This window comes from Trichoderma asperellum, chromosome 3 (genome assembly GCF_020647865.1).
Source record: "Trichoderma asperellum chromosome 3, complete sequence".
Taxonomy (NCBI): Eukaryota; Fungi; Ascomycota; class Sordariomycetes; order Hypocreales; family Hypocreaceae; genus Trichoderma; species Trichoderma asperellum.
Window position 1 is genome coordinate 2,264,776 of NC_089417.1, and position 20,871 is coordinate 2,285,646.

The 20,871-nt window shown below is 49.1% G+C and overlaps 10 protein-coding genes across 11 annotated transcripts; 5 read left to right on the top strand and 5 right to left on the bottom strand.

Annotated features, from left to right (window-relative positions):
- Positions 1-1,640: 1,640 nt before the first annotated feature.
- TrAFT101_005309 (uncharacterized protein) lies at positions 1,641-6,307 on the top strand (the record flags this gene model as incomplete). Its single annotated transcript, XM_066127439.1, has 5 exons — positions 1,641-1,797; positions 1,888-2,226; positions 2,289-4,395; positions 4,466-5,688; positions 5,796-6,307. The coding sequence occupies 5 exons, from the start codon at positions 1,641-1,643 to the stop codon at positions 6,194-6,196; spliced, it is 4,227 nt and encodes a 1,408-aa protein (XP_065983550.1). The 3' UTR covers positions 6,197-6,307.
- Positions 6,308-6,631: 324 nt separating this feature from the next.
- On the bottom strand, positions 6,632-7,700 carry RPS2 (40S ribosomal protein uS5; the record flags this gene model as incomplete). Its single annotated transcript, XM_024906972.1, has 3 exons — positions 6,632-6,889; positions 7,007-7,264; positions 7,425-7,700. The coding sequence occupies 3 exons, from the start codon at positions 7,698-7,700 to the stop codon at positions 6,632-6,634; spliced, it is 792 nt and encodes a 263-aa protein (XP_024757489.1).
- A 658-nt stretch (positions 7,701-8,358) lies between these two features.
- Positions 8,359-9,426, bottom strand: TrAFT101_005311 (uncharacterized protein; the record flags this gene model as incomplete). The annotated part of the gene is made up of 2 exons (XM_024904344.2): positions 8,359-8,413; positions 8,477-9,426. The coding sequence occupies 2 exons, from the start codon at positions 9,424-9,426 to the stop codon at positions 8,359-8,361; spliced, it is 1,005 nt and encodes a 334-aa protein (XP_024757488.1).
- A 358-nt stretch (positions 9,427-9,784) lies between these two features.
- Positions 9,785-11,129, top strand: TrAFT101_005312 (uncharacterized protein). The gene is made up of 2 exons (XM_024905464.2): positions 9,785-10,281; positions 10,347-11,129. Exons 1-2 carry the CDS (start codon positions 9,929-9,931, stop codon positions 11,071-11,073), a joined length of 1,080 nt encoding a protein of 359 aa, XP_024757487.2. The 5' UTR covers positions 9,785-9,928; the 3' UTR covers positions 11,074-11,129.
- Positions 11,130-11,295: 166 nt separating this feature from the next.
- TrAFT101_005313 (uncharacterized protein) lies at positions 11,296-11,975 on the top strand. Its single transcript, XM_024904343.2, has 4 exons — positions 11,296-11,517; positions 11,585-11,616; positions 11,676-11,739; positions 11,806-11,975. The coding sequence occupies exons 1-4, from the start codon at positions 11,376-11,378 to the stop codon at positions 11,871-11,873; spliced, it is 306 nt and encodes a 101-aa protein (XP_024757486.1). The 5' UTR covers positions 11,296-11,375; the 3' UTR covers positions 11,874-11,975.
- TrAFT101_005314 (uncharacterized protein) lies at positions 11,918-14,112 on the bottom strand. Its single transcript, XM_024908722.2, has 3 exons — positions 13,902-14,112; positions 13,722-13,798; positions 11,918-13,644 (listed from the first exon to the last, which is right to left on the bottom strand). The coding sequence occupies exons 1-3, from the start codon at positions 13,902-13,904 to the stop codon at positions 12,114-12,116; spliced, it is 1,611 nt and encodes a 536-aa protein (XP_024757485.2). The 5' UTR covers positions 13,905-14,112; the 3' UTR covers positions 11,918-12,113.
- A 211-nt stretch (positions 14,113-14,323) lies between these two features.
- Positions 14,324-15,708, top strand: UBC11 (Ubiquitin-conjugating enzyme E2 11). Its single transcript, XM_024904342.2, has 3 exons — positions 14,324-14,873; positions 14,933-15,265; positions 15,335-15,708. The coding sequence occupies exons 1-3, from the start codon at positions 14,770-14,772 to the stop codon at positions 15,435-15,437; spliced, it is 540 nt and encodes a 179-aa protein (XP_024757484.1). The 5' UTR covers positions 14,324-14,769; the 3' UTR covers positions 15,438-15,708.
- Positions 15,709-15,869: 161 nt separating this feature from the next.
- RPL31 (60S ribosomal protein eL31) lies at positions 15,870-16,462 on the bottom strand (the record flags this gene model as incomplete). The annotated part of the gene is made up of 3 exons (XM_024906971.1): positions 15,870-16,073; positions 16,180-16,254; positions 16,382-16,462. 3 exons carry the CDS (start codon positions 16,460-16,462, stop codon positions 15,870-15,872), a joined length of 360 nt encoding a protein of 119 aa, XP_024757483.1.
- A 399-nt stretch (positions 16,463-16,861) lies between these two features.
- Positions 16,862-18,661, top strand: TrAFT101_005317 (uncharacterized protein). The gene is made up of 3 exons (XM_024902075.2): positions 16,862-17,369; positions 17,430-18,108; positions 18,179-18,661. The coding sequence occupies exons 1-3, from the start codon at positions 17,194-17,196 to the stop codon at positions 18,413-18,415; spliced, it is 1,092 nt and encodes a 363-aa protein (XP_024757482.1). The 5' UTR covers positions 16,862-17,193; the 3' UTR covers positions 18,416-18,661.
- Positions 18,662-18,704: 43 nt separating this feature from the next.
- On the bottom strand, positions 18,705-20,268 carry TrAFT101_005318 (uncharacterized protein). Of its 2 annotated transcripts, XM_066127440.1 has the most exons (3): positions 19,783-20,268; positions 19,089-19,712; positions 18,808-19,023 (listed from the first exon to the last, which is right to left on the bottom strand). In XM_066127440.1, the coding sequence occupies exons 1-3, from the start codon at positions 19,813-19,815 to the stop codon at positions 19,006-19,008; spliced, it is 675 nt and encodes a 224-aa protein (XP_065983551.1). In that variant the 5' UTR covers positions 19,816-20,268; the 3' UTR covers positions 18,808-19,005. The 2 variants fall into 2 exon arrangements, with proteins under 2 accessions (XP_024757481.1, XP_065983551.1); XM_024900910.2 differs by having other exon boundaries at positions 18,705-19,712.
- Between the last annotated feature and the right edge of the window lie 603 nt (positions 20,269-20,871).

The following is a 20,871-nucleotide window of genomic DNA, read 5'->3' on the forward strand; positions in this document are numbered from 1 at the left end:
TATGTCCTCCTGCGTCATTCTTTGGGGCTTACCAAAGAGCGCATTTAATCTTAGTACATTCTACAGCAGAGCTTGGTATGCGCCAAGATGAGCGGATATCAATAGTTTGATGAGGGCGCATGGGACAAGTACTATCACGAGATGACTCAGCGACGCTGTAAGCGGGAGGGAGTCCCCCCCAAGCTGTCGTGTGAGAATTAAACAGCCGAATGGGGGCTGAATGAGCGATTGGGTGAGATTGAAGCTATCGAGTCCCATCCGTTTGCATGATTATTCCGATGGTTGGAAGTGAAGTGCCGTTAGTGGACTGGAGGCTGGTATGTGGTGCTATAAAAGGGGAAGGGAGAAGGGATGGCTGGATGGCTTGAGAGGTTGGTTTGTGAACAAAGGACGAGAAAGAATTGCAAATATAGGTGGTTGACGTGGAGTAAACAAGGGGAATTATGAAGACAATGGAAGAAGACTATAGGATTTTTTATGTTCCCTTTTGAGCTGTGAGGTTGGATGAGTGAAACGACGAGTGGTTGGTTCTGGGTTTGGGAGGTTGGCGATGCTCCTCTGATGGACTTTTCCTTTGTGGCGTCTGGTGGTTGGTGGTATAGCTTGAAAGGGGGGTAATATAGGGATGTAAAGAGGAATTTTCGTTTGGTATTCATGTGGCCGAATTCGGAGGTGCGATTATAACAGCATATTCTTTGTGTTGAGCCAATTGGCCAGTTGTTAGTGGAAAGGGTTTTACTATGTCCTTGTATATCGGTATATGGCAGTATGCTCTGATCGATCTGCTTCACCGCCAAACTCGTTTTAATAGCCCTTACATCAAGATGATTTATATGTTATAGTGCTATTTATCAATCAATGCCCTCTTTGCGTAATATAATGTTAATTCCTTGCAGAGACGAAGTCCTAGGCAGAGCTACCCTGTAGTCGCAAGGTGGGGACTAAATTTTCACTTCTCCATTGTGACGATCAATATCCACCGATAGTGAATAGCATCTACCCCGGCGGTTAATGCTTAATATAGTATATATATTGGACATAAGATTGGCAAAGTGAAGTATTGGAGACTTTTATTTGTCGAGATATTGCACCTGTTAGTTTGGTTGTGCCCTCGGAGAGAGGCCAATGCACTAATGTGAAAGGGGTGGAAGTTGCAGAATTAACCGATGTAGACATGTTTCGATAGAGATATCCTAAAGCGTCATAGCTTTTCGCATATCAATAAGAACAAATGCTTAGCAAACGGTTTCTATTTGCTCCATGTACGAGCCTCGACAAAGAGCCTTTGAGATGTCTAGCGCAGCGGATCCGAGACTGCTCCCAACGCGTTTGCGGAATCATGATTTCCGGAATAGGAACTCAAAGAGCTGCCAAATGCTCCGTAAATATCTTTCTATTCAAGGTTAATATGATTCAAGATGCGCACTAATGTTATAATTCGTTGCCAAGGCTATGACCATTAATGTGCTTGAATGCGACAGACCTGTTTCCTGCTTTGTCTTGAGAGTCTCTCTTTCCTACGAATGCCTGAGAAGATCCGCCATAAATATTTAGCGAGTGAATAGAGAATTGAGTTATAACAGTCTTCACTTGATCTTTGGAAGAAACCCACGGTTTGGGGTTCTGTGGCAGTGTTTGCCATGTCAGTCGCTGTCTGCTCACCGGTCATCGAGGTGGAAGAGGTGGAACTCTCTCCGTCGAATGTACAATCTTGCTTCCGAGAGCGTAAAGTCGCTGAAGATGAAGCCGCTGGGAAGCTGCAGCTCGAGCTTTTGGAGAGGGTTGAAGATATCCTTGGTAAGCTGGACTTGTTTTGCCGATATACCTAAGTGATTGCGATATTGAATAGCAACGTTGAATCTAACTGTCGTTTTTATCGCTTCACAGAGAAGATAGGAAGGATACTCTCTCGGAATTTCCACAAGCTACCAACAAAAGTACAAGAATTGAGTTCTTCAACAGGGCCGGGAGATCTCTTGCAGCGTTTAAATCTTCTCACGAGAGATCGTGTTCTAGAAGACTTTTTACAGGAGAATCCCCCTTGCCGCCAGCTATTCTCAGAGCTATTCTACTGTCGCTACCCATATTTTAAGGAGCAAGAGAGTACCGAAAATGCTAGTGGCGATGAAGACCAGAAACTATCGCTTGCTGGATCATTCGACGAAGCGTTCGAATCCAAGGACCCAGGAAAGACGGACAGTATAAGCTGGCTGCCTGTCGTAAAAGGTATAGTATATCCATACTACTCATATCCATATAAAAGTGCAATTAACTAACGTCACACAAAGATAATGGAGATATTGAGAGTACAGGAACTTTGAGAAAAGGCTCGCGTTTGCGACCTCTGACAACAAACTTGACCTCGAAAGATGCGCTACTGGAGTGCATAGACGCCTACGATGGCTTTGATCCGCTTTACAGCGATTCAGTAGCGACTTTCTCGATCACAGACCCAATCTCTCTCCACGAGCTTGAGCTGGTGGAGAAGATGTATTCCCACATCGACACACTCTTAAGCAAGGAGTTAGTGGACGAAAGCGTCCAAGGCGTCCTAAATATGGCACCCCATCCCAAGACAGATTTCTCCGAAAGATTTGCCAAATTTTCAAATCTTTCGGAAAAGTTTCAAAAGGAATTCCAAAAGAAGATATTCTCCCAGCTGCCCGCAAAATCTGGAATCGAGTTGGAAATGACCATCGAGCGATATGATCAAGGAGCGAGCGCAGACGAAGACATAATCGGAAGCGAAAATACCAATTTCGAATCTGAGGCTTCGCAGGATCTGAACAAACGATCTGGGACTTCCACCACTACGGCTGATTCCCAGCTGCAGCCTTATAAAGGGTGGCATATCGAGGGACCCAGAGTCCAGCTAGCCAGGGCAAAGAACTTCCTGGCTGACTGCGACGTCGATCGGACTGCAGACTGGGCGCGCAAAGTCGCAGAACTGAGCGAGTACTTTGCATATCTGCAATCTCAACTCCAAGGGGAGGACTGGATTCACGACCTTGAAGACGCTCTTGATATGCTGCGCGCACATTGCATCTTTGAAAACTACCACTACGGGAATCCACAGCTCATCGTCGACTTTCCAACGGACATCTGGCCAACGCAGAGCAAAAGGCTACCTCCGATTCCAGGCCCTGAGATTATCCTTTGCCCCAAGCGGCGCGATTTGACGGCTCCTAGACGTCTTCTGCATGTGGATGTGGCGAGTGCTTACGACCAGCATTATGGTCTGCCGGCCGATGTCCTGAGAAGACATTATCTGGAGCCTTACTGGAAGGATAGCGAGGAGTTTTGGGTAGCTGGCCCATTTCCTGATACACCAGAGCCGGGGAACCTCGCAGCGTGCGAGAATGAAGCGTACGAGGAATGTATGGATGGCAGCATGGCGCAGACGGTAAAGTTCCTTGAGGGCAAAGGCAGCTTTCGCCCTCTGCAAAGAAGCACCGGCAGTCATGATGGCGCACTAAAGGTCAAAGGAGAGACTCTGGAAGCGTTTGCAAGATTCCGCGGCGGCAAGCGTGCGGCTCTCCAGCAGTGCCTTGGCATCTTCAACCATGACGAGAACCGGAAAATGTGCACTCTTTTGAGCATCGTCGCTCTTCCTGAGCCTGTTGGGGAGAGAAAGAACGAGAAGGCTGATGCCGGCATCGTATTCACGACCAAGAAGCTGGCAAATCCACCCGAGAAAGAGTCAAGAGACCCCTGGGCCTACACAAGGTCCTATCAGCAGTTCAGGAATGAGGAATTGCGCTGGGCTCACTTGGTGAAGGGCCAATCCATCGAGAAGTCATCTTCATTGTTGTTTGCCGGAAACAATGAAATCGCTATAGATATTCCTAAGAACTGGAAGGGGCCCGTGATGTCTGATCCGATGAATCCCAGCATGATGAAGACGTATGAGCATTTTCGTCGCTGCCAAAAGATCCACCAGGGCTTGAAGCGAGCGGCAAAACGCGCGCCCCGAGATTTCATCATCAGACTCTTGAATGCCGTGGAAGCTGGTCTGGTGGGAGCAGAGTCCGTAACGCAAGAGATGAATCTGAAATTTGGCGAGCACGAGTACGAATCGCCTGGTGGAGGGACTTTTGCCAATATCCGGCCTACAGAAGCAGCGTGGCTAGAGTATATTTGCCAGCCGTCGCGAAATCGGCCATACATGCTAGAAGAATCTCTTGGAAGGCGGGGGGAGCTCATGCTCTCCAGAGTGGCACATATGATGGACGACATCAGCCCTATATCGCTATTCAGGGATACGAAGCCGAGAACGATGAAGGATTTTTTGAAGGAGCTGAATGTTGGATGTCGCGGGCCGGTAAAGAGATATAGATTCACTGAGAATGATGTGAAGCTGCTGGCACCAAAGCTGCATGAGTTGAAGATTCTGAGGTAAGCGTTTCTCCCCCCCTTTTCCCTTATCCTGCTGGAAAGTGGAATTAAGCAGCTGATATCGAGACAGACTCTACACGAACGTATTAAATGGGGAGTGGATGTTTGGGCGGCCAGAGACAGAGTTCCATCCCGAAGACTTGGTCAAGTGGCCTAACCATGAGCCTCAAGAACAGCAAAGCCAGTCTTTGGATGATGATTTTTCAGAGCAAGACTTTGTCATTCCCCCGTCCTCTGAAGATTTCTACGAGTATCCCAAAGGCATGCCCAAAAGAGAAGACGTCATCTCTCTTCGAGACTTCATCAACGATCCAGTAAGGAGCTCTGAGTGGCTTAGGCGAACTGCGAATTTCTTTCACTGCTTGGGCTTCCGACTAGGAAAGACGCTTAAAACACTACAGAGACGACATGAAGAGAACCAAGAGAGGACCATTGATTCAGAGACACAGGAAGATAATGATTCTATTCTTCGTGCTATAATCACGCGCTGGGAGGACGATACTGAAAAGCTCCCCAACGATCCGTTAAACCGCCCGGCGAAGAAAAACAGCTCCTGGCGCATGACCATGACATACCACGACGTGATCAAAACTGCAGATCCAGATACCTATGAGAAACACCAATCAGCGTGGGCAGATGTGTGGTCACAAGATGGCCATCCCGCGTGGAAAGAGGCCTCTGAGATTGTACGCAAGAATCTCATACGCGAGGCGTACGAGAACAAGACAATGCTGTGGCCACTTGCTCTGCCGTACAATAGCTACACCGCGAATTATCAAGTTGCAGACCCAACAACCTGGCGAGAGCGACTCTCGAGATGCTGGAAAGGCGAACAGTCAACGGAGGCGCACGAAGCTCGAGTTGATGCCCTTGATATTCATATCCAAAAGGAAAAGGAAAACGCTAAGAAGGAACGCGGCACCACAACAGCTCAGAAACAAAACCCGAAGCCGACACGACGCGAGCCAGTCTGGACATTTGGGCATCCTTCAAGAAAGAAGGCCGTTCATTTGTTCTGGGACATTAATAACTGGCCGGTGCATCTTCAGTCGGAGAGCAGAAGGCAGATTATTGCGTCTAGAGGTCCTAAGAAGCAGGAACATCGTGATGTTGATGATGCCGCGAACGATGAAGCTACCGCTGCTTGTGTCGAGAAATTAGAGATTAAAGAAGATGAGATGCCGTATTGGAGGAAGGCAGAGCAGCGGCGCAAGTTTGTCCCTGGGAGAGATGAGTTCTGGATGGGGGACACGCCGTTGCAAAAGAGGGTGTTTGAGAAGAGAATGAAGAGGAGTAAGTCAAAAAAAAAAAATTGGATTTTGAAAGAAAAAAAAAAAAAAAGAAGTGCTGAATTGCGTCGAAGAACAAAGATCAAACTAACCGTCTTTAAAAACTCACAGGACTTGCGCCGCCAGGGTCGAAGAAGCATACCTGGAGAGACACTCTCAAAACAGCCGTCTTAGGTTCCCCTGAAAAGAGGAAATCCGAAGCCATTTCAGACGACTTGCCGTCTCTGCCTGCGAATCAGATACCTCAAAGTCGACCAGCTAAAAGACGTCACACTCGGACTTTTCTACGAAAGATGGGCAAAGACGAAGAGGAGCGGGATCTGTTCGCCATAGCTAGAGGCGAGAAAGGCATTCGAGAGACGCCGGGCACGGTTCCTATTTGTACCGCTCGGAGAATGGCTTTGGAGGAAGGTGAGGTGACGTATTATATCCCTGAGACGAGGATCTGGGAGGTTGATATGATGGAGATTGATGAGCCTAGGATTGAACTTGGATTGCCGATGAAGAAGTAGTTGCAAGGCTGGGCGGTAAAAGATTAGAAGTTGGCTGGAATATTGAGTCTGCTGAATGTCGTCATTGGATATGGATTGGAAAAGGGGGGAACCTATCTGACTATTCCTCTCTCGTTTGGTAGTTAGTCAATATGATATGATTCGTATGATTTAAAATAAGATTAAAATGGCAATGAGATCCAAGAACAAAGGGAGAGGATTTCATAGAGTCACCAATGGGCACATCCATAGAACGCAATTTTGAATGAAAGAAACGCCAGTTGAAAATTTTTAATTTCTTCACTTCAGATCATGGCCATTTTTTATATCCTCATGACGCTCATGTCCGAATCAAAGTCCTAACCGGCCGAACCATGCAATGAAACACAAGTTGTATCGTGACTCCGCGCACCGTTTCCAGTCCTCCTCACCACTACACTCCTTCCGTTTCCTCTCTTAGTATCGCTTTCCTTCCCTCAGGGTGTCGGAGAACTCCTCCAGAGGGGATCTGATCAGCTTGGTCTCCTTCCACAGGTTGGGGGTCAGGAAGCCGTAGGTGTTGGAAACGGCGGTGAAGGTGGCCTTGAGGGTGTTCTCGAGGGTCTTGGTGGAACCGGCGGATGAACTGTAGGCATCCTCGACACCAGCGAGCTGGAGGAATCGCTTGACAGCGGGGGAGGCGACAATGCCGGTACCACGGGGGGCAGGGATAAGCTGTTGCAGAGATTGCCATGTCAGTATAAGAAAAAAAACCCCCAATTTCCCTCTTCATTTCATTCCAACCGAAACCAAACCAAACCAAACCAGAAAAACAGGACGGATTGAGCTTACTCGGACAGTGACGGAACCGCACTTGCCAGACTCCTTGCAGGGCAGGGAGTGAGGCTGACCAAGGTTGGTACCCCAGTAACCTCTTCGGACGGGGATGACGCTCAGCTTGGCGATGATGATGGCGGCACGGATGGCAGTGGCGACTTCCTTGGAGGTCTTGATTCCGAGACCGACGTGGCCCTCGGAGTCACCAATGATGACGATGGCCTTGAATCGGGTTCGCTGACCGGCACGGGTCTGCTTCTGGACGGGCTTGATCTATATTTCGAGAAAGAGAGAAGATTATCTGGTTAGCTCAAACTGTTCCCATTTCTGCAGCGCTTTCAGCCCAAAAGTCTCGCTCCCTCCTGTTCTCGCGTCCTAGAAGGAAGCAGAGCAAAGCAATTGGGCCCTTTCAAGCGGAAAATGCAATGCGCACCTTCATGACCTCATCCTTCAGCTTGGGGAGGAACTGGTCGACAATCTGGTACTCCTTGATGGGCAGGGAGTGCAGGTAGATCTCCTCCATGCTGGTGATCTTGCCAGCCTTGACAAGACGGCCCAGCTTGGTGACGGGCTGCCACTCCTTCTCCTCGCTCTTGCCGCCACGGCGACCACGGCCACGGCCACGACCACGGCCACGATCACCACCACGACCACGGTCACCACCGCGGGAAGCGAAACCACCGCCACGAGCACCGCCGCGATCAGCCATTGTGTATTATGGGTTTGTTGTTTGTTGCGGCGAGGGAGTTGGTCGGGATAGACGATGCGCAGGATCGGCCCTGATGTTGTTTTTCGTCGAGTTGTGGCCCTCGTAACTGGGGAACTTTTTCGCTGGCGGGGTCTAGTACGGCTTGGGAATTTTACGGGTGTGGTCTGGGTTAGGCGAGCCCTAACAGAAGTGACTTTTGTGGGTCGCTGCCTCAATTGTGAGGCGAGAACATGGTGGGTCTTTTTGGGAAGTTGCTTCACCGAGCAGCTGAGTAAGCCAAAAGCAGCTCACCTAGGTGAGTCAGCGCGTTCTTAGTGTCAGCATGTGGTTGTACGCTCTTTAAAACTTGGATTTGAGAGAAAAACAAAGAGGACTCAGTCGAGTATGATACTGCCAGCATTGAAAATGGTAAAATGGATAACTGGAAGCTTCCTAATTCTGTTTGGAGAGTTTTGTTTTGTTCACCAGATTCGCATGTAAGTTGAGATAGTTGAGACCACGATATCGCACCAAGCAAAAGACAAAAACACGAAAGCTGAGGGCTATCCGTAATTCAATATTTGTACATGGCCCAAAAGGCATAGCAATCATAAACAGAAAAGGGAGGGTATCGTGGCTCGAATAACGCGACAGCAAGCTGTACAAACAAAGGTTACCCCTACTCTGACTTGAGGATCAAATTCTCCGACGGCTGAACCCGCTGAGCCCATTCACTGTCATTCTGTTAGCTGCTAGTTCTTGCAAAATATAATAACAACAGGAAGTGAGAAACTTACGTCCAGCCACCATCATAAACTTTTCTAGAGTTGGGATATCCTGCTACTTCCAAGGCAGTGTCAATGGCGCATGCAGTGACACCAGTTCCGCAGGTAGAGATGATGGGCTTGTTCGGATCGACTCCCTTCTCCTCAAAGACTTTCTTCAGTTGATCTGCAGGCAAGAACATCTTGGTTTCAGGATCCAAGACAGCACTGAAAGGCACGCTGATTGATCCTGGCATGTGTCCCGAGGATAGACCCTCGCGAGGCTCAGGGTCCTTGCCAGTAAAGCGGCCACTGGGCCTAGCATCCAAGACCTGAATACCTTCTGCCCCCTCTTTGTTGGAGTCCAAAGCCACTTCTCTGGCCTCTTCGAAGCTGGCAACTCTCTCCGATACAAGCTCCGGGATAGGGTATGGGTTGCATTCAACATTGTATAGCTCTCCGGACTCGGTGGGGTACCCCTCAGCAACCCACTGCTTGAAGTTGTTTAGGATGTGAACTCTGGGATGGCCAAATATCCTGAATGTCCATGCTACACGAGGGGCGCTGAAGATGCCAAGCTCTTTCGTATCGTAGACAACAACCACGTCCTCTCGTCGAATGCCCAATTCGCTCACGGCCGCGGCAAAGCCTTTGCCATCTGGTAGCATGTGAGGATATGGGCTGCGCTTGTCGATGGCTTTGTCCAGGTCAAAAAAGCGCGCCTTTGGGATGCGCTGCTCGCGAAAGACTTGGATACCGGTCCGTTCATCATTGGGGAGGAACCATGCGGCGCATAGGGGAATCACTCGAGCATCGGGGCTTATCGGAGAGGGGGGGTTCTTCTTCAGGGCCTCGTGAAGCTCTTTGGGCGTAACCAAGTAGGATGATAGATTGCGTCTGGTTGACATGCGGGTTCGCCAAAGCTGGTTGCCCAGCCTCGGCAGCCCGACTCGGGCAGACTGGCCAACAGAGACTGAGGACATTGTGAATGATATGAGCTGCGAGTATGGCGCTATTGAGATGCTTTTTTTATTTTTTCGCTTCCGCTGTGGTCGAGCCAGGTGCTGCGCTGAAAAGAGCTCCGAGGCAACTCGGTCTGCGTTGGTTATGCCTCGTTACAGCTTATCTCAGTGGCCTAACCTTAAGCGACCGGCAGCACAGCCATTGCATATGACAAAAGAGTATTGGTGGTGGAGATGAGGTTTGGATTAGATCATGACACACAGGAAAGCTGCGAAAGGTTGATTTGGCGCTTATGGTGGGGGGAGCTTGGACCACGCATGACAGTTGCAGCGAGTGACTCGCATTTGCGATAAGCTGCAGGCACTACAAAAGAAACTGGCGGCCTGACGCAATGCGCTGATGCTACCCCAAACTTAGCCCTCGGCAGTATCATAGTCGCCGGCAAAGGCGGGATTTATATGCTATTGATCGACAACTATTGATTTTCTTCTCCGTCAATTTGCTACCGAGCGAGACCTAAAGATGGCACTAAGCCGATGGCTTTACGCGCTGCCCATTCTGCTGCCCGCAGCAGTGATGCTGCGAGCTTGGGCTATGCAAGCTCCCGTGGGCCCCTTCATCGACGAGACCTACAGCCGCGGACGATATGTTCTCCAAGATGGAACCAGCGTCCCTATCTCGAGGGCCGTGTTTGGAATCCCCATTCTTGACCGTGCCATTTCTCCGCTCGCCATCATATTCAGCCCATTGGTTTTCTATGACGACCCCAGACTGTGGTGGCAGTGCATCGTTTTCTTGACAGATGCTGCTTCTATTTCGGCCATTCTTATGCTTGAGTCACTCAGAAATGCCAACAAGGGGACTTTGTTCCAAGCGTAAGAACCCTTTGATCCTCTCCCTCCTGGCGTTTGGTTCTGTACTAACTTATAGAATGGAACAGATCATTCTTTTTGCCTACTTTCTTGGGCCAGTTTGTGACTCTGGGATGTGTTTCACCGGTTTTCGTTTACCTCTTCTACGCATTATCTCCGCTGAAAAAATATTCCACGGCCAGTGCTCGACAGATTGACTGGGCTGGCACGGTTGCTGTTCTGCCATCACTCATTGTAGCATTCTTTCTTCCTCTTGGCATCTCTCTCTTCCATCATGATCTTGAGGTAAAGCACTTGGCAAATTGGTATTGGCAGATTTTCCCAATTACGGGTTGCATACTGCTCTTTGCGCTATCAAACGTGATTAAGCCGTTTGTTGCCAATCGCCAAATCGAAGCCGCCCAGCAACGCAGCAAGACGAGCTTGAAATTCCTAGGAGGAGTTATGGCAACGCTAAGTGCGGCCTCTTACTGGTTCATGCTTCTCTCTTCTCCTCTTGCTGTATCAGAAGTGTTCATCCCGAGTTATTTTATTGAGCTCCCTGAAGATTCGTTGACAGCAACTTTTACTCTCTTGCAATATGACTATATCCTCACTTCCGCGGCAGTATTGCTTTGGTTGGTATATAGTTTTGGAGATCTTAAAAATGCTGGCGTCTGTCAACTATCCTGGGCTCGAATCTTGCTTTCTTCCATTGCTATTGGCTGCACTGGTGGTCCTGGAGTTCTGATCTTGGTTGGATGGTTGACAAGAGAAAACATGTTGGCAAAAGTAGAGCACGCAAAGATTGGCTAAAATACGATTTAGCTATGGGAGTAGAAATTTATCATAGGCATTCTAGATTGAGGAAAAATGCTTAAACAATCTATTTTCCTTTTCCTTTTCTCTTGTTGGAACACCGAGTCTGCTTGTACTATATAATTTAACAGCCCAAAGCTCAGTCACGAGACTGCTACCCTGGAGTCTAGGGCGGTGCCGCCAATTTCTCTTTCCGACATGCCTTCATCTTGGCTTCAACATCACAACAGATCCAACACAACCCATCAATGTTTTGAAAATTCATCTCCCCCAGAGAAGGGGGCCTTAAAAACATAACCATGAAAGTCACCATCAAAGAATGGAACTCCGTCGCCACATGGCAGTGGGATATTCCCGAAGACGACGTTTGCGGCATCTGTCAGGCTCATTTCGACGGGACATGCCCTACCTGCAAGTATCCTGGCGATGACTGCAGCTTATGTACGTGCAACTCTCGCCTCTGAACCCGTAGTATCAAGGAGGTGACGCGTTAACAAGCTTTTTACAGTATCTGGAAAGTGTGGGCATAGTTTCCATATGGTAAGTCGGCTTTAACGCGTATTTTTAAGAGCGTTAATAATGCTGATATGAGTACGTAGCATTGCATCATGGAGTGGATTAAGCAAGAGTCTGCAAAGGGACAATGTCCCATGTGCCGACAGCGTATGTTTTCTTTCTTTCTCGTTGAAAAAATTTGGCAACTCCAATACTAACTAATGGTTTGAATAGCTTTTGAGTGGAAAGATCAGGCTAATGAGACGCCTGGACCTAATGAGATTCCTGTACAAGCAGATTAAGACAACGAATATGGTAGGGGCAAGGTTACGGATACGGTCAACGGCAATATATCAGTAGATAAAAAATTATAGAAACACTAATATTAACAAATTGAACTCGTCATTATCATCCGCCATGTCGCGTGCTCATATATATACATAAATTACCTAGAATGCGTGCTATCCAGAAAGTTCCACGACCAGCTCAGGCAACCCCTTCATCATATGCTCATCATGAGGAAACAGCTGTCCCATATTCCCCTAAGCTTCCGGGACATAGACACCATCTTTGCAGAGCACTACCACCTTTTTGAAGAATCGCCGCCACTCGAGCGGATCTCCCTTGATCTTGACAAACCGAATGTCTAGCACTTCGAAGCCATCTGGGAGCGGCTGCTTATCGACGCAGATTTCTCCGTGCAGACTCTGTCGACGGCCATCGACGGCACGGATCTTGATGGTGACTATGGGGCTACTATTCGGATTCGGCGTGACGGGAGCTAAAGGTACGTTTAGCTGATGCAGTGCGTCGCTGAGCATCTGTATAATGTGGGCAGAGGGCACATGAGAGAAGAAGCGGGTAAGGGATTCGGGAGGGCAAATATCACGGAATCGCCGAGCTTGCTGCGTGAGAGTCATAGACGGCCCTGGCATTTGCGAAAACTGTGACATGGAAGGCTCATCCGCAAGGGAGTCAAGGAGCATGCGACGAGCGTTGTAAGAGCCGGTAGGCAAAGAAGACGGCAGAGCCCTGGAGCGAAGGACAGGAGCCTCCCAGTCCCAGTCTTTGTCGACAATGGGAGTAACTGGGGCTTCCGGCTGGGTAGATGAGAATCGCCCAGCGTTGAGTCCAGAATCAATAGTCGGATCGTGAGATGTCGGGAGGTAAGTATGTTTAGTCGTAGGAATGTGACTGAGGTCGATTCGCAGGTTTTCTAGCATCTTGGTGGCTAGGGCAATGGGATCAAGGATTCTGCCATCAATAGTGAGCAGCGGGTTATGACGTGTATACCAAGGATGTTGTCGTATCTGAGCAAAAGTGAAGCGCTTTTGAGGATCGACAGACATCATGCCCCTGAGAAGGGAGAGCGCTTCCAGAGGCACTCTCTCCCAGAGCGGATCTGAACTCTTCCCTGAAGTCTTTACGTACTCGCCAAACTCCCAGCTTGTCGACGACGGCTCATCCCAGGGCGTGTTGCCGACTAACAAGACAAAGAGGATGACTCCGCATGACCATATATCGACGAGGTCTGGCGAGTACTTGGCTGAGTTGGGTGCCCTCTTATCCACTCTACCACAGGCAAGAATCTCTGGCGCGATATATGGCGGGCTGCCACATAGCGTTGAGCTGCTCTTGCGCTGGCCCTTGTACTCAAACATGGTCGCCATTCCGAAATCGGCCAGCTTCAAGCTTCCATCTTGAGAGAGGAGGATATTCTCTGGCTTGAGATCCCGATGTGCCACGCCTTTGGAGTGCATGAAGCTCACACCGCCTACTAACTGAAGGAAGTAGATCTGAGCAATATCTTCTCGGACACCGACATCCGCCTCAATTTTGTCAAAGAGGTCGCCGCCCTCTGCATACTCCATGGCTATCCATCGCCATATAGCATCTTCTCCTGAAGCAAACCACTCGATAATATTGGGATGCTGGCCAATGTGGGAGTGGAGAGAGACTTCCATGGCAAGCTGCTTTGCAGAGATGCGGCCATGCTTAGTGGCGTATCCCTTGTGAATAAGCTTGACGGCGAACACTGGACTTGATGAGTCTAACGGGATAGCCTTTTTTATTCTGTTTTTGCTCTATCTATTAGTAAGAATTGGAGGACGGTTTTTGCAAAGAAAGGGGTGAATGAGATGTGCTCGTACGAAGCATAGGCACCGCGGCCAACGGTCTTGGATATGATCCGGAAGGGCAACTCCTTTGGTAAAGGGTCGAGCTGCGACTATGAGACAGTTAGCGCTATCCACACGAAATTCGAGTGTGTGAGTGAAGAATTGTAGTATTGGCCGTATCGAAGCTTTTGGGAGAGGTGCACAACAACTCACCATGATGTCTATTAGTGAAACTGCTTCTTCTATATAGCGTCTTGTATCCACACAAGAGCAAAATTTGAAATAGAATAGAATAGAAAACTAGAAGTGTAAAAAAAAGGTGAATTAAGCACCAGAATGCAATGGTAAGAGTTCAAGCCTTACTCAGAGAGCATGGTTGAAGCATTAATGTTAGGCAGGAATATCTGGATTGTTGTTCACGATAGCGCGCCTCTACCGTGTAAAGAGGTTTTGGAGCTGATTGAATTATGGGCCGTTGCGTTTTGCTTTTTGCCTCTGCTTTGCTCTCGCTGGCGCCCCGCCACTATCCATTGGCTGCACAGCTCAAAGCTTATCTGCTGGGTGCGTTGCTGCGGCAAACAGGCCCCAAATAGCGGTTCCCATTCACTAAAACTCCAGGCTGGCTGACCGGCAACAAAGCGTGTCTTAGTGGCCTGAACACGACGTGTTTTTTTTCTCCCGATCTTGACCTTCCCATCCATTCAGATCCCCGTCATTATCTCGTGCGCATAACCCTTGCTTTTCTTTTTCTTCTTTATTCAGCCATCTTTCCCCAGACACCTCTTTTCTCAGAGCTCGTCACCTTCCTACCTTGTTGGGTAATTTACTTACGCCTGCATTCCGCCGCCTTATTTTTCTGGGGAATTCCTGAGCCTGTTTCGTTGTTGCCCAACGCGGAACGCCTGCCGCTTGTTTGCATCCCTTGTCTACTTCAGACCTATCTTCATATCTTTTTTGAGACGGCTCTTTTGATCGACCCGTGTACTTTGGACCGGGGTTTTTTTTTTTGACTTTCATAATTCACTCCTTTGTCCATTCCCGCGCAGGATATTATCGTCTGAAGAACCGGTTCTTGTTTACAATGGATTACACCGAGGATAACCAGAACGCCGCCCCCGGCAGTGTCCAGGCCTCCAAGCTCAATGCCGCTCGCAAGGGCCCAGACTCTCAGAGCGTCACCAAAAGGTACGTCCTCTTCTAGCGATGGAATCAACTTGGCAAAGGTGCTCATGTATTCTCAATAGACTCCAGACCGAATTGATGACCCTGATGACCTCGCCAGCGCCCGGAATCTCCGCGTTTCCCTCTGCTGATGGCAACCTCATGTCTTGGACCGCCACCATCGAGGGCCCCGAAGATACGCCATATTCTGGCCTCACGTTTAAGCTGAGCTTCGCGTTCCCTTCCAACTATCCTTATGCTCCACCTACCGTCCTGTTCAAGACGCCCATCTACCACCCCAACGTCGATTTCTCCGGCCGCATCTGCCTCGACATTCTCAAGGACAAGTGGACCGCCGCCTACAACATTCAGACCGTCCTATTGAGCTTGCAAAGCTTACTCGGCGAACCCAACAAGTATGTCTCCTCACTTAGTAGTGTGGCAAGCAATAGAACATCCATTATTAACTGATACGTCTTCTACAGTGCATCTCCATTGAACGGCGAGGCCGCAGAGCTGTGGGATAAGGACCCCGAAGAGTTTAAGAAGAAGGTTTTGGGGCGACACCGCGACATTGAGGAGGAGTGAAGCATTTTATAGCGTGCAGGCTTTATGATTTTTACGTTATTGGGTATCTGGAGTCTCTGGAGCACACGTCAATCGTTTGATAGGGTATTTGGGTGTATTTTGCATTTCCACAACTAGGGCTGGGGAAAGGGGGGCTGTCCGTCCCTTTCACAAGCGCATGACCGGTTACAACATATAATAGAACCTGTCAAATTCATCATGACAAATCACCGCCTAACCAGGCTGCTTCCCGTCACTTTCCCTTCTGTAACAATCAGGGACTCTCTACCGCGGCAATTGTCGCCGAGGCGAGATGTTTCGTTGTGGAATAAAAAAAACCTTGTTGATCACATTGCCGTCTTTTATTTTAAGCGTGAAAAGCTAGAAGAGCCGGTTGCAACTCCGTAATGCCATGCCACCCCAGAACCATTCCCAAAGAGAAACAAGTTTTCTTTACTCCTCAACGACCTCAGTCGCAAGGCCCTTGGGGTTCTTGACATTGACTGCCTGAACGTAGCTGTACAACTTCTCCTTGGCACCCTCCTCGTCGTTTCGTCGTCGGGAGATTCGGACTCGGATTCTGTAGGCAACACCCTTAACACCCTGCTCCCAAACCTTCTTGTTGAGGGAGGGGTCGATCCGGACGTCAGAGGTACCCTGGGGGAAAGGAGTTAGCATGCATGGCCCATAGGTGAAGAGTTTCGTGTCCATCGCCCAGCAGTCAAACTGCGCTTATCGGGATGTCGCGGTTGGGAAGTCGTACCATGGCCTTGGTGGCGAAAGCCTTGATCTCCTTGATGGCACGGGGAGCCCTCTTCTTGAAGGTAACACCATGCAGCTTTACACATCAACTGTTAGCACTCCTTCTACATGAAATCCTGAATTATCTCCTCTGCGTCCTTTCCCTTCTTTCCCTCCTTTTTTCTGCGGTTCGATAATTCGTTTGGGTAATCGAGGCGACGTACTCTCTTGTGCATGTGGATGGTGTACTCGCGGGCAACCACGTCCGCAATGGCGGAGCGCTGAGTAGGCTTCTTTGACGACATTTCTGGATTTGATAATTAGTTTTCGAGTCGGATGAGAGGTGGCGTGGTTGCGAATGTTGAGGATTCTCTTGCGACCAGCGTTTGACAGAGATTCCGTATGTGAGAGGGAGAGAGGTTTGGTGCGCTTCGTACCTGCGGATCGAGTCTTCACGGTCTTGACGTTGGGAAAGGTGGTTGAAGTCGGAAATGCCAAATTCCACAAAATCTTTGTGCGTAGGGCAGGCTCGAAATTCCCGTGGTGGGGGTAGCGAGCCAATCATGGCAAAGTCGCTGCTGGCTCCACTGAAATTCACGTGATGGCCTAACTCGCGGCCGCATCCTGACCTGAGGCATCCATTTTCGACGCCAGTCTGCGCCCCAAGCGGAAATGAAACCAGCGCCAAACTAAATGACCCGTTCTCCATACTGCGTCCAAGAAAGCCATCGCCGCTGCATTCCAGCCATCACCACCGGCAACGAGCTACTACAAGCTGCTGTGTGACGGCGTCTCTTTCGGTCTCTCGCTCGTTTTGTCCTATCGCATCGTTGTTCGTCGCTTTCCTTTGCGCCCATCTACGCCGTTACTCCCCTGGCCGGGAGATTTCTTCCCTTCTTGCGAGCTTCTGTTGTTGCTCGTTGCACAAATTATTCCAATTAGCAACGGGAGTCCTAGGCTATAGCTGCAAAATTCGCTATATCAAGCTCAAGAAACTCGCTCGTTTTTATCGTAATCAACAATCCCATAACCCACCATGGCAGACAGTCGAGAAACCACGGCGTCAACCACGCCTCAGCCCGACATGACGCGCAACAGATTGCCGACCCTTTTCGAGGTTTTGAGCCGTCGCACCCTTCCTCCTGTTGATCTTTTCTCGTTCTATATTTATATGCGAGACCAGCAGCGATCTGTTGACTATCTGGACTTTTGGTATGAGCTATTGAGTGTAAGATAGCCAGAGTATGTGATGAAATACTGATAAATCGGCAGGCTGGATGTCTCACAACACATGTCGCTTTGTCGCCATTACGTCCGTGAACTTCGAAGATCAGTTCTTATAGCGACTCCGGACCTAGAGAAGACATCAAAGCGATCGTCTCAAATAATGGAGCTTGGCGACCTTGAGTCTCGTGCGGCTGGTCCATCGGGGTACCCAACTGAAAAGGAAAGAGATCACGACGCCCATATGTCGGCCTTCTTGCGCGAAGATCAGAGCCATGAGTCTCCCCAGACGCAGAGCGGCTCGAATCACACGAAGCCCAGCCCTCCATTCAGTCTATCTCACGATGCGACGGATTCAAACTCTCCGGCTCATACGGTTGCTCGACAGGATATTAGGGCCTCTGCCGAGAAAATTCTCTATACATTCTTGATGCCTGGAGCTGAGAGAGAAATTACTCTGCCCGGATCGATCACCCAGGACGTCACGGCTAACATTGAAGAGTACGGTCGAGATGATCCGGAAGTCTTTGATGTAGCCAAGGACTACGTATTCCAGGCGATGGAACGAGATGCGTTTCCCGGTTTCTTGCGAATGAAGGCATTGGGCAATCTTATTCCCCCGACGCTTGTTATGCGTCTCATCATTGGACTTGTCGCCATGTTTGGAGCGTTTTGGACTTCGTTTATCCTTATCTTTCTTGATAAATCTAGAGCACTTCGATGCTGGGTAAGTTTCATTCCAACCAAACACTAAACTTGCCTACGAAATATTTTGCTAACATGTCACCCTGCCATAGCTCATTCTTCCATTCACTATTGGCGTTTATTTCCTTGCGTCATATCAATACTCCCTAGACCCTATCTTGGCACTCATCGGATTCAGCGAGTACACGCCCTTTAACTTCTCGCGCATTAGAGAACCCTATGTTCGCCGCCTCCTTGCGAAGCGAGCTATGATGGTACTGGCTGTGACTCTCCTGATTGATGCTGGACTGTGTGTTCTGTTCATTCTTGTCCCGGGCAAGAGACTCTAAATCTTGCTTCGCATGTCTTTCTCAGCCAGGGCATGCCGGACATCACTGGCTTGTACGCAAAAGCTTGGACACAGGCCATCTCCGTGCGCGTACCGTCGAGAGCAAGATTAATTTAATTCAAATAACGACCGTTACGAACAATTTTTTATAGGGTTTCATCGGGCGACAGGATACCTTTCCCCTTAAACCAAGACCCGAGAAAGAGACCGATAGGGACTTTGGCGCGAGCTTTTAGACTTTTTTTTTATATATATATATACACACCCACACACATGTTTTCATTTCATTTTATCTGTATTACAGGCAAATTGTATCATCAGCCGTGGCTTGGAGTTGCTGGTTCAACGTTTTATATTTCTCAATAATATCAAGGTACTGGATGGCTTGCTACCTGTTAAAGTCATGTATTATATCATATTTCGTCGTGACTATCTAAATTTACAACACATTGGAAGTCTAAGTTCCGCTTATCTTGCCAACGTTCTGCCTTGCCTTACAACTTCCTCTTACTGGCTCTTTTTGCCACGTCGTCTGCTGGGTATAAGTCATCGATATCCATCAGCTCGGCATTCGACTCCGCACTCGAGGGGTCAGCCATGGAGCGTTTGCTAATGGCCCTGCGAGTCAGATTGTCTCGCGAGTATCCTGAGAGCATGTTTTTATCCTCACTCACACTTTCCACTAATGTTTGTAGCTTTTTGTCCGAGGCTCGTTTCTCTCTCTCTCGTACAGTGGCCGCATCGCGAATGCTCTTGATCTGCTCTTCGAGGTCCCCGAGGGTAGACTGGCAACGACCAGCCCAGTTTTGCAGGGCACTAATCATATCTGGGATAGTGCCGGGGGCGAGATCTCGGAGAGGAGCAACGCTTGTTACTGAGACGGCCTGGCGAGCAGGGTCGAGGGTGGCATGCAAGAGGCCGGCGTAGATGGCTGTGATGACGAGGTCCTCTACCTCCCGGGGTGAAGAGAGGCCTAGAGCCTTTTGTAATGCATCGTATGATAGGCTTGATCGGTCGCTAGCCAGAGATAGAAGCGAGAGCTGCCGCAGCTTGAGGGTCTGGGTGTCGTTCAGGGTGGGTAGGTCGGCAGTGGCATGGTACGTTCCGTAGGAGCCGTAGGAGAAGATTTGGAGAAGTGTGAGGTATGATGTGAATTCGGGGCTGGCTGCGAGGGCTTGGATCTGCGGTGTCTGGAGCAGCTCAGTGAAGATGAAGGTGTTTGGAGCTGAGGTTGCGCGAGTGACGAGATCGGCGGCAGCGCGGGGAGAGGTGGCTGATTTTGAGAGCGCGAGGAAAGGCTATATCATGCTTGGGTGAATATGAATGTCGTATGGAGGGGAAGCCTATTTATCTAACGGGGGTTCGTACCTCTAAAGCGTTCAACGCCTTGGTTTGCTCCATGATGATGCCGTTTCTGTGGCTGTAATTCTTGAAACGTGATGGCAGGCTAATGGATCTCGCTCTAGAGAGAGGCTGCCGCACGCTCAGTGCGGCGGGGAGTGGGGTAAGGTAATCTCGATCTGATAAGCGAGGCTGACAATTTGGAAGTTTATTGAATGAAGACACCAAAAACCAGTAGTAGTATATGGGTTCGGGATTTGGTGTGGGTTGCTGTTTAGTGCGGACAATCTACGGTCTGGATCTGTTTTGCGTGGGTTTGGGTGTAACAGGAAGGTTTGAGGTCTTGGAAGGCAGCGGTGCTAAGTGGTTGCTGGGCCTAGCTGCATTGGAGGGGCGTGAAACAAAATGGACTTGGGCATTTTAGGTTGGTGAAACTAAAAGTACCTACCAGTATTCTCGCTACCTCTACCTCATTCATCTACAAGTATTCATTGAATTGCGAACTTTTATCATGGAGAAAGCTTTTTCTTGAGCAACAAGAAGCTGAACGGGCTATGGTTATACCTCGGTAGGTAGGTAAGGTAGTAATTGTTGCTGCCGCTGATGCTTACTCCATACAAAATACCCAGTAGTGGGTACGTGAAGCTGTTGGACGCTGATAGCTCAGCTGGGCTCAGCTGTAAATGCCCCAGATATCTTCATCTGTGCTGCCAACATCTATGTACAAGCTGTACGTCAAAAATACGCACATCCATCACTAATCTCGATTGCTTTGACCCGAAGGATGATACGAGATAGATTACGACAAGCTCCAAAGGGCCGAAGGAACGGCTCTATCCGTGGAAGCAAAGTTCCGCAGAAACATTGCTACCAAACAGCTGCACGATGAAGAGGGGAAATACCGTTGGCATAGCTTGTCATCTTTTAGTTGACATCTACTAATGACTTGAGCTTAAACGAAATGGGAAACGTGTTTGCATGGAATGTTGATTACTTGGCAAAAGTACTGGCGATGTTACCTACTACTGTATCTAGCAGCAGCGGCATATTGGGGTTTGATGCATGCTGACCAGATAGAAAACAGAAGTAGCAGGGAGCGGATTAGGGCTCGCTGCG

Coding starts and splice junctions, on each gene's coding strand:
- TrAFT101_005312 (XM_024905464.2), top strand. CDS start 9,929: ATGGCACTAAGCCGATGGCTTTACGCGCTGCCCATTCTGCTGCCCGCA. Junction 10,282..10,346: donor AAGGGGACTTTGTTCCAAGC/GTAAGAACCCTT, acceptor AGAATGGAACAG/ATCATTCTTTTTGCCTACTT.
- TrAFT101_005313 (XM_024904343.2), top strand. CDS start 11,376: ATGAAAGTCACCATCAAAGAATGGAACTCCGTCGCCACATGGCAGTGG. Junction 11,518..11,584: donor TGGCGATGACTGCAGCTTAT/GTACGTGCAACT, acceptor AGCTTTTTACAG/TATCTGGAAAGTGTGGGCAT. Junction 11,617..11,675: donor GTGGGCATAGTTTCCATATG/GTAAGTCGGCTT, acceptor ATGAGTACGTAG/CATTGCATCATGGAGTGGAT.
- TrAFT101_005314 (XM_024908722.2), bottom strand. Junction 13,645..13,721: donor GGCCGCGGTGCCTATGCTTC/GTACGAGCACAT, acceptor GAGCAAAAACAG/AATAAAAAAGGCTATCCCGT.
- UBC11 (XM_024904342.2), top strand. CDS start 14,770: ATGGATTACACCGAGGATAACCAGAACGCCGCCCCCGGCAGTGTCCAG. Junction 14,874..14,932: donor TCTCAGAGCGTCACCAAAAG/GTACGTCCTCTT, acceptor TATTCTCAATAG/ACTCCAGACCGAATTGATGA. Junction 15,266..15,334: donor TTACTCGGCGAACCCAACAA/GTATGTCTCCTC, acceptor CGTCTTCTACAG/TGCATCTCCATTGAACGGCG.
- TrAFT101_005317 (XM_024902075.2), top strand. CDS start 17,194: ATGGCAGACAGTCGAGAAACCACGGCGTCAACCACGCCTCAGCCCGAC. Junction 17,370..17,429: donor GTTGACTATCTGGACTTTTG/GTATGAGCTATT, acceptor ATAAATCGGCAG/GCTGGATGTCTCACAACACA. Junction 18,109..18,178: donor CTAGAGCACTTCGATGCTGG/GTAAGTTTCATT, acceptor ACCCTGCCATAG/CTCATTCTTCCATTCACTAT.
- TrAFT101_005318 (XM_024900910.2), bottom strand. CDS start 19,815: ATGGAGCAAACCAAGGCGTTGAACGCTTTAGAG. Junction 19,713..19,782: donor AGGCGTTGAACGCTTTAGAG/GTACGAACCCCC, acceptor AGCATGATATAG/CCTTTCCTCGCGCTCTCAAA.